At 41.7% G+C, this 12,890-nt stretch overlaps 1 protein-coding gene across 1 annotated transcript in view; it reads right to left on the bottom strand.

Annotated features, from left to right (window-relative positions):
- Positions 1 to 12,085, bottom strand: part of MAOB (monoamine oxidase B) — a 53,692-nt gene extending 41,607 nt beyond the window's left edge. Inside the window, exon 1 of the mRNA XM_054291310.1 lies at positions 11,994 to 12,085. Coding sequence (XP_054147285.1) covers positions 11,994 to 12,039 — 46 coding nt within the window. The 5' untranslated portion in view covers positions 12,040 to 12,085. The remainder of the gene's footprint in view (positions 1 to 11,993) is intronic.
- Positions 12,086 to 12,890: the final 805 nt, after the last annotated feature.

Below are 12,890 nucleotides of genomic sequence, written 5' to 3'. Positions count from 1 at the left end.
CTCTGCTTAGACATAATTACTCAAAAATTCAAACAAAACCCCTCCTTGTTTATGCTCAGGGCTCTCTGACCTCCTTCTAAGAAATGTCCCCACCACATCCTGTAATTCAGTGCCATCAGCATTAGTGACTGTGCTGGCATTCACAGGGGTCCCAGGATGAGGGAAGAGATGAGAATCTTGACTCCACGTTTCAGAAGGCTGATTTATTATTTTATGATATATATTAATAGTGTATATTAAAACTACACTAAAAGAATAGAAGAAAGGATTTCATCAGAAGGCTAGCAAAGAAAGAAAAGGAATGAAAATAAAATCTTGTGACTGATCAGAGTCTGAACACAGCTGGACCTCTGATTGGTCATCAAGTAGAAACAACTCATATGGACCAATCACAGATGCACCTGTTGCATTCCACAGCAGCAGATAATCATTGTTTACATTTCATTTCTGAGGCCTCTCCGCTTCTCAGGAGAAAAATCCTGTCAAAAGTATTTTTCATAAAATGTGTCTGTGACAGTGACAGCTTCCATGTCACTGTGACCCTGGAGGGACAGAGGGCAGGAGCAGGGAGAAGACCTCACCCACAGCCAAGCATCCATTTTGCACCAGTGGGATTTCTCCTTGGTGCTCCACAGCTTCCTCTTTGCATTGCTGTGCTAGAAACTGCAATTTAATAGAAACTGCCTTGGTCTTGTCTGTGCCCTAATGGACACAATCTGATTACTGCTCCACCACTGAGAGATTGAACCTGGCACCGGTCACCTTTAGCTCTGTCACTCATCATCAGCCATCCAAAATGTTTTAATTGAAATAATGGCTTGAGACAATAACGCCTGCAAGGCATTTCAGATATGGATTATAAATAAAACAAAAACCAAGACAACAACAGCAACAAAAAAGCAAAACCCAGGGTCAGGGTGAGTTAAGGCGGTACAGGATTGTTTTGTAAGGTTCCTCACATTACTGAAAGGTCAAGGAATTTTGCTCTTGTGAAGAATAATGTGCCTTCAGTGTGAAGGCAACCTTTTAAATTCTGTAATTTGGGCCATCTTAACCATAGTAATTTAGATATCTGACTCAGTCTTACCAAAGAAAATTCAAAAATTATAGTTCAGAACCTAAAATCATAGTAGAGCTGAGCCAATGTAAATTGTCACTCTCAGTCATGCCTTACCTTCATGTCTAAACAGTACAGTGAAAACTAGCACAGCAACTCGTTTTTGACCCAAGTATTCTGGCCATGGGGAGAGATATTCTGTTTTCCTAAACTGTATCAACGTGCTGCAATTAATGCCATTAAAATGAATATCACTCACCTAGAACATTACAGAGCTTAAGAAAACAACAAAATTACCGTTTCAGAAACCCCAAGGAGCAAAAAGAGACATTATCAACCTATCTGCTTAAAATGTACATTTACTTAAAATATTTGTACAAAAGACCTAACATTTCTGGCTAAGATACAGCACTCTATGAGCAAATATAATTTATTTCTGTTGGCATTTCATTGTCTAGCCAAGGCAAGGAGTTTTTCTGTCTGAGCTCTAATTCTGTAATTTTGTCGCCAAGGTCAATAAGAGCATCCCCATGAGTTAATGGGACTTCATGGGAGCATAAACTCTAGTCCCAGCTTTCTGTGACCTCTTCTCCATGCAAGAGCTCATGGATGAACCATCCATGGGGCAGGGAGCAGAATGTATCAAGCATTTGTGAAGTTCTTAAAGCCAGAATTGCAAACATTCAGCCTATGCTCATCCCAAGCATTGCAGCTGGTTAAGTGATACAGAGCCTGGGCAGATAGGAGTGAGATGACCAAAGCTGTGGGGTGTTAAGCTCAAGCCTTGCCAAGCATGGGATGAAGACAATTTGTGACATTTGGGTGGAAATCCAACACCTTTGGTGCCTTTTGAGTGCTACCCAGACTTAAGCACTGAAGGCACAGCTGTTCTGCCCAAGGCTTCCCTCATTTCCACCTCAGTTTTACATCTGAAGTTCCCCTTGAAACTGCATATTGACAAAATATTGACAAAATTGGGCAGTCCAGATTTTCAACAGTTGAGTATTTCTAGTATCAATCATTTACTGTGTTCTCTTCATTTAATGGACTTGTCATGAACAGCCATGGCCACCTCACACTTTAAAAGCATGCCAGAAGTCTTCCTCTAGGCTTCAGTCAGGTAAAAAAACCAAACCCAAACACATTCTGCATGTCCTTTGTTATGGCTCCAGGATATACCAAAAAAGTTAATAATAATGTGAATAATAGAATTATCATTTATACTCTGATATCATCACACACCCTCAGTCCCAGGGCCTCCTTTAGCTTAGGTCATCCCTTTCTGCTAGTTTATAATCTGGGCTGCCTCAAAACACAACAGACAAAACAGAGGGGGGAAGAATGAAAGAACTGAAAGTACTACTGCAAACAGATCAAATAAAGCTGAGCACAGTGAACTGGCTGAGGGTCTATACAGGCAATTTCCTAAAGGCATCCTTTCAGGCATTACTATTATGAAGAGATCTACAAGCGAATAAAATGCCAGTCAGATTTACTCTGAAGAATAGTTTTGACTTCCATAACACAGCAATGTAGGGAAAAAAAAGACTAAGCTGCATCTGGAAAATTTTGTAAAATTATGCAACAGTTGCCTCAGAAGAGAAATGCTTATCTGGTTTGCCAAGTCTTGCTTGTTCTCAAGCAAAGAATTAATTTTTTTAGTCCTCTGAGAAAAGTAAACGCTCAAAAAAACAAAATCAACTGGAAGAAGTGAACTTGAAAAATAAACAGACTATCTTTCTCATATCTTGACATTAAAGATTGACGTGTAATTTCCCAGATTTCTCAGTATCTAATGACTCACAGGTGCTCACCCAGGCCAGGCTGGGCAACAGCAAAGCCCAGCAGACCCATCATGTCCTCATTCCATGGCTGCTCATTTTGTTTCACATTTTAATTGATCTTCAGCTAACGATTTTCACACAAATAGCACATAATAATTACAGATTTACACTGAGCACCTCTCAGTGTCACTTCCAAACAGCCACACCCCAGAGACTGTTTGGAAATTCCTACCATCATCACAGCCCACAAATACAAATAGGTGTGCACACACTCACAGAGCCCACAAATACAAATAGGTGTGCACACACTCACAGAGGCTAAATTGTAAAGCCTACGAGGATTTGTGAACATTTTATCTATTTGAGCAACCAAAACATTAAGATGAGCCCTGCTGGAAGCCCAAACCATTCCTCAGCTGAGATACCAAAGGCTGAGAATGTCATCTAGAGAAGCCCAAAAGAGAGCAACTAAATAAGATGACTTGTGCCTGCCATCCATCCATCCATCCCTCCCTCCCTCCCTCCATCCCTCCATCCCTAAGTGCAGGCAGGAGGAAGTTTGAGTCAAACAGTTCATAAAAACATCACTGCTATGAAAGAAAAAATGCTACTACTAGAATTGTACTATTCTGATAGAATGTGTAGGGGCAAAAATGATGAAACAAAAGAAAATTATCTAAAGTGGACAGAAAATGCATTTACACCCTTTCCTTTCCTCATTTGTGCTCATTATTTAGCATAATTCACTGATTCAGCCTCTGGCCAAGCTACCTCATAAAAAATTAATTCATATTGGAACAAAAGAGGTGTCTTGCTCCAATATTTAATACACTCAAACACAGATTTATCACTCAAGCAAAAATGAGCCCAGTTTATACTCAAGCTATCCTAGTAATCCCGGTAATCATGGTGCACAGCGTGAACCTGCTGTTTGATCAGCTGTTGCTGTGTGCAGTCAACTGAACAGGCTCAATTCAATGTTTTATATGTGAATTATACCATCAAGATAAAGAGCAGCTGCCTGGGAGGCAGGAGGGTACAGGAGCATCTTTCCTCCCACTCTCCTCACTTCCAGCTGGGTGGAACTGAAAAGCATGAAAAAGTTGAACAGTGCAAAGTAATATCTGTAAGATAAGCAGCTTTAAAATGAATCAAAACTTCAGAGAACTTTGTAAACACCTGAAAAATGAAGTTCCAACAGAAGCCAGGTCACCAGCATAACTTAATCTTTGCAAGATGCCCAAGCCTCTAATGAGCCACAGCCAGACTCTTCAGTGGCAAAAATTAATTCATCTGTGATTTATTTTGCCAGAAGTGTCAGCTACCAGGAGTAACCCACAAGGTCTCAGACTTTCTAGACTAGACCACCAGGGCTAGTTTTCACTTTGTTTTCCCCCATCCTATCCCTTGCTCTCCTTTCTGCTACACAATCACACACAGAGCCCCTGCAAAAATCCCAATGTCCATCATTTCCTTGGGCAGTCCCTTGCTCTCCATCCACTGCTGCTGCTCCTGATGCTGTTAAGAGCCCACAAAACTCACACAGCTGAGTCCTGTGGGGCTGTGGGTGGCATAGGAACAGAAACCTGCTCTTCCCATAAATAATATTATCACTGTTTCTTGATTAGGTCAATGCAACTCCTCTCTGGCTTGACAGGCACCTCCAACTTTTCAGCACCTCTTTTATTAATAACTTATCCAGAACTCAAGGTCTCCCCACATGAGATCCTGATGACCTTCTTCTTTCTCTTCCCTTCCACCCCAAATCTAATAATGGTTTATGGAGAAAATACAGTTTTCTGAGTGACTTTATACTGGTTTTTCTTTAAAGCAAGCTGTTTGAACTGAAAACTGACAGGACAAAGAAAGTTGTGCAAAACACAAGAGCATGGGTGGGTTATTTAGAAGAATGTTAGTCATTCATGGTTTAAATACCAATGGCCTGTAGTGCAGCCTCACTGACCACTGAAAACAGCAAAAAAATGTTAAACAAGAATAATGCAGCATTACAAAATCATAAACCTTAGACACAAATCAGTCCACAAGGGAAAAAAAACAGAGTGGATAAGATGAATGACCACATCTTGACCATCCTTCAAGGCAGCAATGATAATAACATCTGACATAAGTTTACAAGGATGAAATAGGTTATCTGCCCAGAAGGAAAATCATGTTAAGTTCAAAAATGGCTATATAAAAATTAAATGACTGAAACTTTAATGAGATGAATGGAATTTCATCAAGAAACCAAAGCCTGGCTGAAGCCCTGGAGTCCTCACCACGAAAAAGACAAGGACCTATTGCAGCAGGTGCAGAGGAGGCCCATGAAGATGATCCAAGGGATGGAACACTTTTCTAAGAGGAAAGGCTGAGAGAATTTGGGTTGTTCAGCCTGGAGAAGAGAGGGCTCTGGGAAGACCATAGAACAGCTCCCAGTGCCTAAAGAGGTTTACCAGAAAGATGAGGATGAAATTCTTAGTAGGGCCTGTCTCAATAAGACAAGGGATAATGATTTTTAGACCCAAAGAGGGTAGATTCAGATTAGATGTAAAGAAAGTAATTTCTTACAATGAGGATGGTGAAAAGCTGGAACAGGTTGGACAAGAGAGGTGGTGGAAACATTCAAGGCCAGGTTGGACAGGGCTCTGAGCAACCTGATCTAGCTGAAGATGTCCCTGCTCATTGAAGGGCAGTTGGAATAGAAGAAAACCTTGGAAGAATGGTCACTGGAAGAATCACCTTTAGACGTCCCTTACAACCTAAACTGTTTTATGACTTCAATTCCTCAGGAATGATGATTTATTTTAGAATCACCCCTCAGGGGTTTGTAAGGACATCAAGACACACTGTCAGCAAAGGAAATCCAAAGAAAGGTCTTCAATAATCTAGGAGCCTGCTCAGTAAACTTTTATAAGCATGATAAACTTCAGTGCTGTTTCAGTGCACTCTGTGAAATAACTGCTGCAGAACAGAGACAGAACACAAAGGCAAACAACTCCTCTTTTGGGAAGGGACAGAGAAACAACACAGCTTTTTATCATGAAATAACGTAACTATTTAATTACAGTTGTCAGTTGTGTTATGGAGAAGGAAAGTGGCAGTGGGAAATGAGCCAAAATTGCCCAGATTGTTTCCACACAGAATAATAACTTCTGAAGAAGAAAAGCCTTCTGAATTTAATAAATTAAGCATAAGGCCTAATTCATTGACATTAGCTGCTGTGCAAGATATGTAAATACAGAGCAAACTCTCTGCTGGTTTACAATAATACAAGCAGCACTGGAAGTTTGCCTCTGGGACTGTCAGGGCTGTGTGAGCCCACACTGCTCAGGCTGCCTCCTCAGGCAGTGCAAACATGAATAAACGGCTTTTTGGCACTTCCCTCCAGTTTTGGATAAGACTACATATACACACCAGTAAGAGTACCTGCAGTAGGCAACAGCATCCTTGTCAACACACTCCTGAGACCATCTTAGACAGCCTGAGCACTCCAGGACAGAGCCAGAGCAGGGGGCTGCTCCTCTCAGCACCAGTGTTTAACCCAGAGCTGTGGCACTGTGGTGTCTGACATGGCACTGCTTGCTGGAGACTGACACTGATCACTCCTCACAGCAGGGGAAGCACAATGAACTGCATTTCCCTAAAATAACTCCTGAACTTGATGGTGCCAAGGAGTAAAATGAGTAAATCATGATTCATAAGAAGGCAGAATGTGATCTTTTGGCAACCTCTTGATGCTACAAGAAAATGAAAGAAAGAGAAGTAGGCAAGGAGAAAGCAGAGAGGGTGGACATAGAGGATGTAGGTGCATGTCTCTGGTCCAAAGATGACCAAGTAAATAATTTTTAACTGTGTCTTAATGGAAGGAAGAAGAGCACAAAATTAAAATACTCTTTCCATGTCACTATCTTTGATCAGGGAAACTAAGTTTCCCAAGACAACCAGCTGGAAATGTCTATGTGAAAAAACAGTGCAGAAAGAACATCCCACACTTGGTCTGAACCAACCCCCTAGTGCAGACAAACACCACTCACCACCTCCAGTGTGATTAGGCTCTAGCCAAGTGCTAGACCAATCTCTGACACATCTCACCAACTAAAAGCACCCCTGCAGGTGGTTGTCCAAGCAAACAATGCACAGAATTCACTTACAAAGAGCTCTCAGTCTCTCCTGAAAATCGTTAGGCAATTCAGTAGCACAGATAAGAAAATCCTGTGGACTCTCCAGTTTGTAACTTTAACACCCACTTCTGCACATAAACTTTGGTTCTCTACCAGTTATTTCCCTTAATACTTAACATATTTCCTGTAATAGACATAACAGCAATTCCTTTCCCAAAGTTTTGCCATCCTAACTTACCTTTTTTCCCCTTCCGTGCTAGTTCTCACATTTTGCTGAAGAGACTGAATGAACTTTCCCTAACAACGCCCTTTCATAATGGTTAAATAAGCTAATGAAAAACCTTTCCTTAATGAAGCATCACCCTGAGCCCTGTGAGATGAGATGGCTCCTGCAGGTAGGCTGGAAAGCTTCTTATCAAATCAACTCTCAGACCAATTAGGAGGTCTCAGACAGTGAATTACAAGAGCTGTCCCTGCTGCCTAGGCTACCAAACCATTTCACAACATTATGCAGCTGCTTTCTGTTCTGTTTACTGTGCATTGCCAAGTTTTTTTCTGTGAAATGTCTAGAAGTCAAATGCAGATTCCCTCTAACTGGCTCCTACTGCTGCAGCCATGAGAGGTTGAGTACAAAAGGAATAAATTCCTGCTGTCAGATACAGAGACAGGTGACTGAAAATGTGAACCAAGAGCTTCATCATGCCAGCTGACAGGAAAATGTCCTAGATTCCCTTTGCCAGAGTGCATCCCAGAGAGGGTGAAATTCCATGGAGAGGGTCAGAGTCCTCCCACTGACCAATCCAATCTGGTTCCTCATGAAAAGCTGTTCCATCCATGCCCTCAGTTTGGTTTTGTGGGGTTTTTTTCTTCTCCAAATGGACATCTAGCATAGGACTCCCAGACTAGTAATGTCTAAGAACATTGTCTTGTTTGGTAAACCATCTTTTCAGAGGAGGAGTATTGAGACATTGTAATTTACTACCAGAGGGCAAAAAGAAACAAGTATCTACTGAATATTACCTCTTTCATCCATAGTTTTCTTACAACATGTCCCAGATTTTTTTAAAAAAAAAAATTTTGCCCTCTGCATCAGTCTGTTTTTAAAGAGATAGAACACCGTCAGATAATAGCCCTCAAAACACCTGGTCTGTTTTAGGTTTTTTTTTTTTTGTTTAATTTTTATTTTTAAAACAGCTTGACAGTGGTTCACCAGTGCAGTGAGAGCTGCTGTAATTATACAGCACATTAAATTGTCACACAAATTAAAAGTGAGGCTTAAGAAGAGTAGAGAGCACAGTGGCACCTCAATAATGCAAGAATAGGTATGAAAATGTTTTTAAAACCCAACATAACAATGGAATTACTTTCTCTTACACTATGTTTTGGTTCTAGGCTTACAGGAACATGGCAGGATGCTTGTAAACAGCAAAACACCCAGCATACTTCAAATAACACTATAATTAACAGAAGACTTCACCTTTAGGAAAAAAAAAATCAATTAACCTCACTTTGATTGTAAAATCTATGCACCAGAGATTTAAGAGAAGCATTTTCTTAAGTAGTACTGGCATAAGATTAGGATAAAATCTGATCATTTACTTGAAAACAAAACAAGGAATGCAGTTCCAATGGCAAAAACAGGGACAAGAAGACACTTTTGAAAACAAAAGGAGAAAATCTTTAAACAAAATCTCTGAGCAGATTTCAAGATTTTATTTGAAGTCACTGGTGTCTCAATTTAGAAGACAAACAAGTTTGTTGATGCAACTTTATAGTTTTCTCATAGTTGTTTTGACCCTTGTGCTGGAGGAGCCCTTCAAAGTAAAAGTGAGGACTCCAAGCAAAGAGAAGAATCTGTCACAATGCACATTCCAGCTCTAGGAGGGTCTGTTATGCTTCTGATCTAAATATTCTTTAATACCAGGCAAACTGCATGCCATGTGTGGCTAAGCATTTTCATTTATGCTTTTTGACTCTGGGAAATTTTCTTTTAAAATATTTTTTGTTAATCTGCAGCAGTTGCAAAAAAATTTCAAAAGCTTTTGCTGAAGTTTTACCCAAAAAAGAGAATCTACCCTTAGCAAATCCTCCTGTTCCTCCAAGGTCTTCATTGTCCTCAATATTATTGAGATTACCTGATATCTTCAGAAAAGCCACAGACCATTACTTTGGCTTGAAAGAAAGGAAGACTAATTTTGAGTAGGTTTTCATCACGAAAAATTTAAATGGTTCCTTAGTTTTATTCTTCCCTTCTATAAAACCTACAATTAAAGACACTAAAAATTATTCAGCAAAGGAAGTGGCATCTTCAGGTAAAAGAACAGAGACTGCCAGGGTTGTGAAGGTCTCTGCACTGTTATTTCATGATCAGGATTTCAGTCTTTACATTTTAAACCCTACTAATTACATCTCGATAAAAAGACATTCAGAGCTGCTGCCAAGGAGGGTCTGAGCCTGCAAAAGCACAGCTTGCTTTACCTGCAGAAATAAACAGAGAGGAGATGGCCAAGGGGCAGCTCTGTGACACTTGTTTGTGTGCATCCTCCTGCTGGCACAGCAGTTCTTTGTTTGCTCTGCAATTCCCTGCTTGGCTGAGGCTGGGGCAGGTGGTTTGAGCACACCTCAGTGTGCCAAGAGCCTTCTGCTGTTTGTTTTCACAGGCAGCAGCCACAGAGCCTGGGTCAGAAGAGCCTCGGGCAGCTCAGATCCAGGGACTTTCTGAAGGAACACACACAGGAATTGTGGAGCAGTAACAACCCTGCTCTCCAAGGGGTGCCTGATTCTAAAATTCAAACACTTCACTCTCTGGTGGAAAGGAGCAGAGATGTCTGCAGCAGCTGAGCATGTTAGCAGGGGGTTTAAATCAGGGTAAGGAGATCTAAAACCACAGTCCCATCACCTGGCTGCAAGTTCAATGATGGACAGACAAGAGTGAATCAGAGTGAGCAGGGGCTGTACACAACAGCTAAAGGAAAGGGACTGAAGAGGGATACTTAGTCAAAAGCAATTTTTGTGCCTGTGTATTTCTCCAGCCTTTGTGGGAAGACAGGAGAAAAGTTGCTACAGCACCAAACAGGAGCATTTTGGTGGCTATTTAATGTAAAGAGAAGTAAATAGAAAACTGTTCCCCCTGCCACTTCCTGCTGTCCACCCGTGGCAAAGAGTGAAGCACACGATTGACCAGAGCTCAGCACTGCTCCTCTCTCCTGATGCTCCTCCAGAAAAACCTGAGTGGGCTGTGCAGGCTTGCCATGAAAATATTCCCATGGCAACCACGGATAACAGGGGTAGTTTAAAAGCTGTTACACTGACTCTTTCACTCCAACTCATTCAACAGAGGGAATGCAGCACTACTGCTGCACAAAACCATGCCACTGGAAATGTTTTTGTTTACAAGGCATGAACAGATATTTACCACAGGCTAATTACTTTAATTGAGTTTCACTGTGACACACGGTGTAAGTTAAAAATTAGCCACAGCACTGTGTTCAGAATCCACTGTGCTTTATAGAAAAGCACTGGTTAATGTTTTGCTGTTTGCATAAGCATACTTGAAACATTCAAACATTATTCAGCAGTTTGTTATCAGAGAATCATTCTTAGGAAATAATGCTTATGATTTTTTCTCTGCATTTTGTATATCATTCAAATTGCATGCTACACACCTTAACATGATGGTTAAGCAAACATCTAGAACTATATATAGGGAAATAGTGGAAATTAAAAGACATATGAAAAACAGATGGACAAAATCACATTTTGAAACAGATCTCAAGTAATTGTTTGTGGTTTGGCAGGAGATACTGCTGGATCTGTGCATGTGAGCACACTCCTCATGCTCTGAGGAGATCACCAATGGGACAGGATCTATCACTTCATACCTCCTTATGCTAAGGGGCCAAAAAACAACTGTTGAAATGCCAAAGGCACAGGGGGGAAAAAATCTACTGCCCATGCACTATTTGTTTGGCACATGCATCTCAGAACAAAATGCTCAGGGGAGAGATTCACTGTGGGCAGGCACAGAGGTTTTCTAGCCCAGGCTGAGTTAAAAACAGCTGATTGTCACTCCAGTGCAAGAAGGCTCCAGGGCCCCAGTGCTGCCTGTCCATTCTGCCAGGCTGCTCATGCTCTCAAACCCATACCTGCGCTGAAAGGGGAGCTAGAAACTTCCTATCCACCCTGCTGATTTCAGGCATTTTTCCTTTATGCCTCTACCTGCTCTGAACAAAAGGCAGCCAAGGATTCAAATTAATCACATGGGCCTCTACCTAACACCCCTGAACTGGGTGCAGAGGATGCTGAGTGCTTCCAGCCTGGCTTGTCCAAAAGATCCAGGGGTACTGGAAAAAAATTGCACAGATTCAGGGGATGCCAGGACTGGACAGTGGAAGAACCAGAAAAATAAAATTTAAATATTTATAATAAAATTTAATTTAAAAAATTATTTAAATGAACAATAGTAGTAAAAATGAACGATAATGGATATAAACTATAATAAAAATTTATATAAACTATAAAAAAATTACATTTATATCAATTATCATTTATATCCATAAAAATGGATAGAAACTATAATAAAATTATTTTATTATAAAGATACAATATAATAAATAATAAATGATGAAGTATAAATATAATAAATAAATAATAGTGGAAATAAATAATAATAGAAAAATTAATAGTAAAATAAATAAGAATAAAAAGTAATAATGATGAATCGAATAAAATAATAATAATAATTAATACAAATGGGTAATAATAAAACCAAAGATAAAGTAAATTATAAAATAAAAATAAGATAGAAACAAATAAAATTAAATAAAAATATGAGAAAATAACACTACAATTGACATTATTAATAGTTTATAATAATAAAACACTGCCTGCACCATACGGCACCGACCGATGGGGCTGTGCCCAGCCGGTTGTACCGAGCTGGGGGGATGCGCTCGGGCCGGGAGGGGGTCGCGCATCCCCCGCCACTCTGCCCCATCCCCTGCCCGCCATCCCCACCGCTCCCGCACCCACCTGAGATGCCGCCCCCGACCACGACCACGTCGCATCTCTCGGCCATGGCGCTCCGGGGCTCGCTGCTCCCGCGGCGGCTCCGGCCGGGCTGTGCCGGGCCCGCCCCGCGCTGGCGCCGCCCCCGCTGCGGGGCCCGGCCCGGGCCGTGCGGGGCTGCTCAACGGGGATGCTGCTGGAGCTGCTGCTGCTGGAGCTGCTGCTGCCGGGCACTGACCCACAGCCCTGCTGGAGAGGATCTGCTGCCTCCCTGGATTCCCATGGAATTCGGCCCTGGCTCCCAAGGCGCAGCAGTGCGGGCTCTCTGCTTGGTTCTGTTGGAATTCACTCCCGCAGCCGCCCTGGGGTGGCTGTGGCTGCCGAGGTGGGGGCTCTGAGGTGTGTCAGTGCTGCTGCAGACCGGCCTCAGAGCACAGAGCTGAGTGTGACCCCCAAGAGGATCACAGCCCCACAGGCCTTGTCCAGAACTGTGTCGTCAAATCCGCCGGGATGCTTTAGGCTGGTCCCCTGCACACCCAGCAGGGCCTTCCACTGCTCAGGTTTCTGTTTTACTGCGAGGGTGGCACCTGGAGAAGTGGGTTTGGGGATGCTCAAAGCATGGAAATAAGTTTGGTTTGGTGTATCTGTAGGGGTCCCATCCAGCAGTCATTTTAGTCATACCTGACCTCCCACACCTGTTTCTTCAAGTTTTTCTAAGCCTTTTGATTACATTCTTGTATCTTCTTGAATCTTGATCATTTACATTCCTGTAATGAACCATCTCATGCACTTTATGTAAATAACTTGTTGTTTTGTGTTCTTCTATGGAGGAGAAACATTTGACAGACTGTTGGTTTGTCCAGTGTCGTTGGAGAAGTAGCAATGTCATCCTCCAATCCACTGTCACTTTTGGAAATCTAT

The sequence above is a fragment of the Melozone crissalis genome, unplaced genomic scaffold (assembly GCF_028551555.1).
Source record: "Melozone crissalis strain CALT ecotype California unplaced genomic scaffold, PUWL_Pcris_2 ptg000090l_1, whole genome shotgun sequence".
Lineage (NCBI taxonomy): Eukaryota > Metazoa > Chordata > Aves > Passeriformes > Passerellidae > Melozone > Melozone crissalis.
This window is presented reverse-complemented; position numbering and strand designations above follow the sequence as displayed.